The sequence below is a fragment of the Zingiber officinale genome, chromosome 6A (genome assembly GCF_018446385.1).
Source record: "Zingiber officinale cultivar Zhangliang chromosome 6A, Zo_v1.1, whole genome shotgun sequence".
Taxonomy (NCBI): Eukaryota; Viridiplantae; Streptophyta; class Magnoliopsida; order Zingiberales; family Zingiberaceae; genus Zingiber; species Zingiber officinale.
In genome coordinates this window covers 140,432,702-140,437,118 of record NC_055997.1, presented here as the reverse complement: position 1 = coordinate 140,437,118, position 4,417 = coordinate 140,432,702, and the positions used below count along the sequence as shown (strand labels likewise).

The following is a 4,417-nucleotide window of genomic DNA, read 5'->3' as shown; positions in this document are numbered from 1 at the left end:
CTCATCCTAGTCCCAATGTGGCTCGTCATAATTGTATTGGTATCGAAATTTAATATAAATAATATGAAATTTATATTATACTTAAAATTTAATATATCAAAATTTAGATATAAATTTATATCAAACTTTTTGATATATGATTTAGGATTTAATATATGGTACTAAACCACCGCTAGTCTCGCTCTCATCTTATCTATCTTCTATAACTATTCTGCGCTTCAGCTTCCTGATCCAGTACATATGCCACAATGTTAGTAGTGTTATGGCACCGTGCACTGTGATAGCTTTTATTTGCGCTCCGTTTCGTATGGGAAGCTTTATCAAGGGAAAGATACACCTAATGTACCAAAATATATCGAATGATATCTATATTATCAATATATTAAAAAAATTTATATGATATTATACCCTCCATAATTTTTCAATATGAAATTTAATATTTTAGTATGTATCTATCATTTCAATATCAAAATTTATTATAAATGTTATAAAATTTATACTATATTATAAATTTATATATATATATAGAAATTTTGATATAATTTTTTTATATCAAACTTTTTAATATTCAATTTAGGATTTAATATAGGATAATGAATCATAGTAGTCTAAATTGAGCAAAAAAAAAAAATACAGTAGGATGAAAAAATCAAATGATTAATAAGTTTAATTGGTGTATTTGACTTCAAGGAGTGGTTAGATTTTTTTTGGAGTGCTAATTTATAGGGATATATTTTTTTTTTATCAAAAACAAGAACACTTAACTATTATAAAAACAATTGGGTCAGGTAGATCCTATAAAACTGGGGATTTAACCTCTCTCTCTCCAGCAAGGTCCTCCTTTTAAAACTCTGTTCTTCCCTGCTCTGCTCCATATCTCATTTTATCTATTCTACGCTTCGGCTTCTTGATGTATGCTCTGTTCTCGACTGGTTGAATGATGAAATCAGTTTGTGTTCATGTTAGTAGTGTATAAATTTTCTTTGAGTTGAGTTTATTGTTGTAAGCTTTCCAAAGGGAAAGATGTGATTATTTTGTTCTTCTCCTTTTAAATGGTGGATGCAGGGTAAGGGGAGGGGGATGATGACGAGCAATTGACAAGCAAGTGGAGTTCGTGGGAAGAGGAAGCAGATCGGGCTGGATTTCTGGTGTCGATGAAGAGAGCAGAGGGAAATAGTGACTCAAGCAAGAGCCTGCCATCGCGGTGGAAGCGGCGTCAAACAGGGGACTTACAGCGGCGGCGCGTGCTGCGCATCTTCTCCGCCGACCACGACGCGACTGATTCTTCCGGCGACGAGGGCGGGTGTCGCCGCCTCCGGCGTTTCGTCCAGGAAGTAAGGATGGAAGACAGTGGGTGTGCGGCGGAGGGTAGGAAGCGCAAGGCTGAGAAGGGAGGCGGAGGCGCCGCCACGGAAAAGAAGCGGAGGGTTACAGCCGAGGCGGGCAGCGGCGGCGGCAAAGAAGGGGGCGAGCGGAAGTTCCGCGGCGTCCGGAAACGGCCGTGGGGCAAGTATGCGGCGGAGATCAGGGATCCGCAGAAACGGACGCGGCTCTGGCTGGGAACCTTCGACACTGCTGAGGAGGCGGCGATGATGTACGACGCCGTCGCCATCAAACTACGAGGTCCGAATGCGATACTCAACTTCCCCAACCTCGCACCCCAGACGAACCTCTCGGAGACCAACCTCACCTCCACATCCGGCAGGTACGACTCCGGGGAGGAATCGCGCGACATCAACTCCCCGACCTCGGTACTACGCAGCTTCTCCTCCTCCTCCTTCTCCTCCTCTTCCTCCTCCTCCTCAACCAAGGTAGAAGAGAAGCACAAACCTCAGACGACGGAACTTGCCGCCAGCCCGCCGCCATTGGAGCTCTGCGGCTTCCTCCCCTTCAAAGAAGAGGACGCAATCTTCGACGGCCTTCTTCAGTTCGACACGCCGGAGCCGCTCGGCTTCCTCGACGAAGAGGCGGTCGCTCCCATCGGCTTCCTGGAGGAGGACTTGAGCGACGCCGTTCTCGGATCACCGCTCGGTGACTTCGGCCAGCTATCCATACGCGAAGAGGAGGCGGCGGCGGCCGACGACCTTTTCGCCGACATCGGCGACTTGTTCGCGATCTAATCCCTCTCCGCCATCTAACTCGAACACCAATCCGCTTCGTTTCCATAGTTCGTCCTTCTAATTCGGTGCTTTTATTTGTTTGGTCACCAGAGAATGTCTCCGTCCGCCTCCCAACGACCGGCGAACGGAGCAAATTCCCGGGAATTTTATTTTCTTTTTTTTTTTTATCAATGAATTAATGTACAAAAAGCGAAGGCTGCAGCAATCGAACAGACCCTCTGTTTTTTTTTAACGGCCTCGGACACGTGGAAGTGCGTCATAGGGAATGGCTGTGCATTTTTGGCATCCCAACGCCAAACACGTGGCCGTCCTGGACCGGCTTTCGTGGCGGTTTGTCGTCGAGTGCATTTCTCCTCCCAGAATTTGGGCCTAATGGGCCGTATCCAGTTGGGCCTTTTCTAGTCAGGCCTTCAGTGTAAACTAGGCCCCGAGCTTGATTGAGGTTGAGTCCGCAGACCAATCGAAGCCAGCTCAATTTTCGCCGGTTTGAATAGAAACAAAAAAGGAGATTCCATTTTTTTTTAGAAAATTTAAATAAAAGAAATAGAAGATGAAAAAGAAATTGTTGTCTTTATTTTGATACGTAATTTAATTAGCCGTAAATATGATGATAATTAGATCACATTGGATTCCTTTGGTTCAACTTGATAATGTGATCATTGAATGCCACATAGTGCGAGGAATAGCACATCATCGATTCAAACTCAGAAAAACAGTTATAAACTTTCAGTATTTATTTATTTATTTATTTATTTTTACCTCACTCGTGTCAGAAATCTGTTAGGTAGCCTAACTGGGAATTTGATGATGGTAGTTGCCATCAATTTGGAATCATGCAGATTCAATGCGGTTCCGGCCATGTCAGGCGCCATGGACCCGGTTCCTGTTTCTGATTCGGAAAGTGTGTGTATTTACTCTGCACGCTCGACAGGGATGGTCGACGCGTGCTTGTCCGCGCATTAACGTCAAGCTTTTAAACCTTAATTATGAACAAAAAAAAACACAAAACACCGAAAACCACACTGCAATCTGTTTGTACCCAACGATTCTGAAGTTTAGGAAGATATTAATATGGTCCCGTCAATTCGTCCTTAGGTTAACACGGAGAAGATTGATTATGCTGAATTTCGATCCCAAGACTTTATATGATAACATTTCATGTTTTAATCATCGCACCGACCCGAAAGGACTAATAGGGACGAAGTATGAGGAAGTATGAGCGTACTGACAGGGACGAAGTATGAGAAAGTATGAGCATACTGATAGGGGCGGAGAGGACATTAATTCAGTATAGGTAAATATGATTACCATTGACGGGCACGCTGCGTAGGACGGGTCATAAATCAAATACTTACAATCGAGATTTAGTCATTAAATTTAACTCGAAAGTAAATTTCAAAAAACATAAAGAGATAAGCGTCGCCGTCTGTTTTCAGGGAAGAAGGAAAATTATTTTTAATTGTGCTTCCTTACTTGTTATAAACAGTAGAGAAAGTGGGCCATGCCAGCTCCACCCTTCGTCTTGCTGAGAAGGCAAGCTTGGTCCGGTCGAATCGTGGCCACTGGACCTACAAATTAAATGCAGGCCCCGACCGGGTCGGGCCGGACAGGATCCCAAAAAGCTGGCCTTAGATTCACCAAACCGAATTAATTGAACCCAGATGGAGCCCGGTCCATACGGCTTAATCGACGAACGGGACCATGCGTTATCAGTGCTCCCCAGGAGCTACGAAACCGGATCCGTCTCCAAAATCAATTGTTTCCGGATCTCACTGGTCGCCCCAATCCATCATCGGCTAATTTTGGTCATTATTCAGATCAATACTATAATTTTTGGGGAAGGTAAATCTAAGAGGGTTGTCATTGGTACGATCGGCGTTAAAATCCGGCCAGATCTGAGAGGAGCTCGGATCGACGGTGGAGAAAAGTTTACTCAAATTCGGTTGGATTCTGATGTCGATCGTGTTGATGGTGACCCCCTTAGGTTCACCTTCTCTAAGAGTTATAATGCTAATCGGGACGATAACTGAAGGCTGCTGGTAGTAGGCTGGAGCGATGAGTAAAATACAGGAACAGATAATTTTAGAGACAGAGGATTTGATCTCAGGTGCTACGTGTGTCATGTGGAGTCGAACGTTACAACTCGTTCCGGTATGTGCGTTAGTTCAGCCCGCGTACGGCGTAACGCCCTTCTTCATTTAACGCGACAAATTGAATTAATGGCTTGGTCTCCTTTATGAATCTATGATATTATCTAATATTTTAGACATGTGACGCGACTTACAATAACTATGTAT

The 4,417-nt window shown here is 43.9% G+C and overlaps 1 protein-coding gene across 1 annotated transcript; it reads left to right on the top strand.

Annotated features, from left to right (window-relative positions):
• The first annotated feature begins 831 nt into the window (after positions 1 to 831).
• LOC121994500 (pathogenesis-related genes transcriptional activator PTI6-like) lies at positions 832 to 2,257 on the top strand. The gene is made up of 2 exons (XM_042548511.1): positions 832 to 961; positions 1,066 to 2,257. The coding sequence occupies exon 2, from the start codon at positions 1,155 to 1,157 to the stop codon at positions 2,118 to 2,120; it is 966 nt and encodes a 321-aa protein (XP_042404445.1). The 5' UTR covers positions 832 to 961; positions 1,066 to 1,154; the 3' UTR covers positions 2,121 to 2,257.
• Positions 2,258 to 4,417: the final 2,160 nt, after the last annotated feature.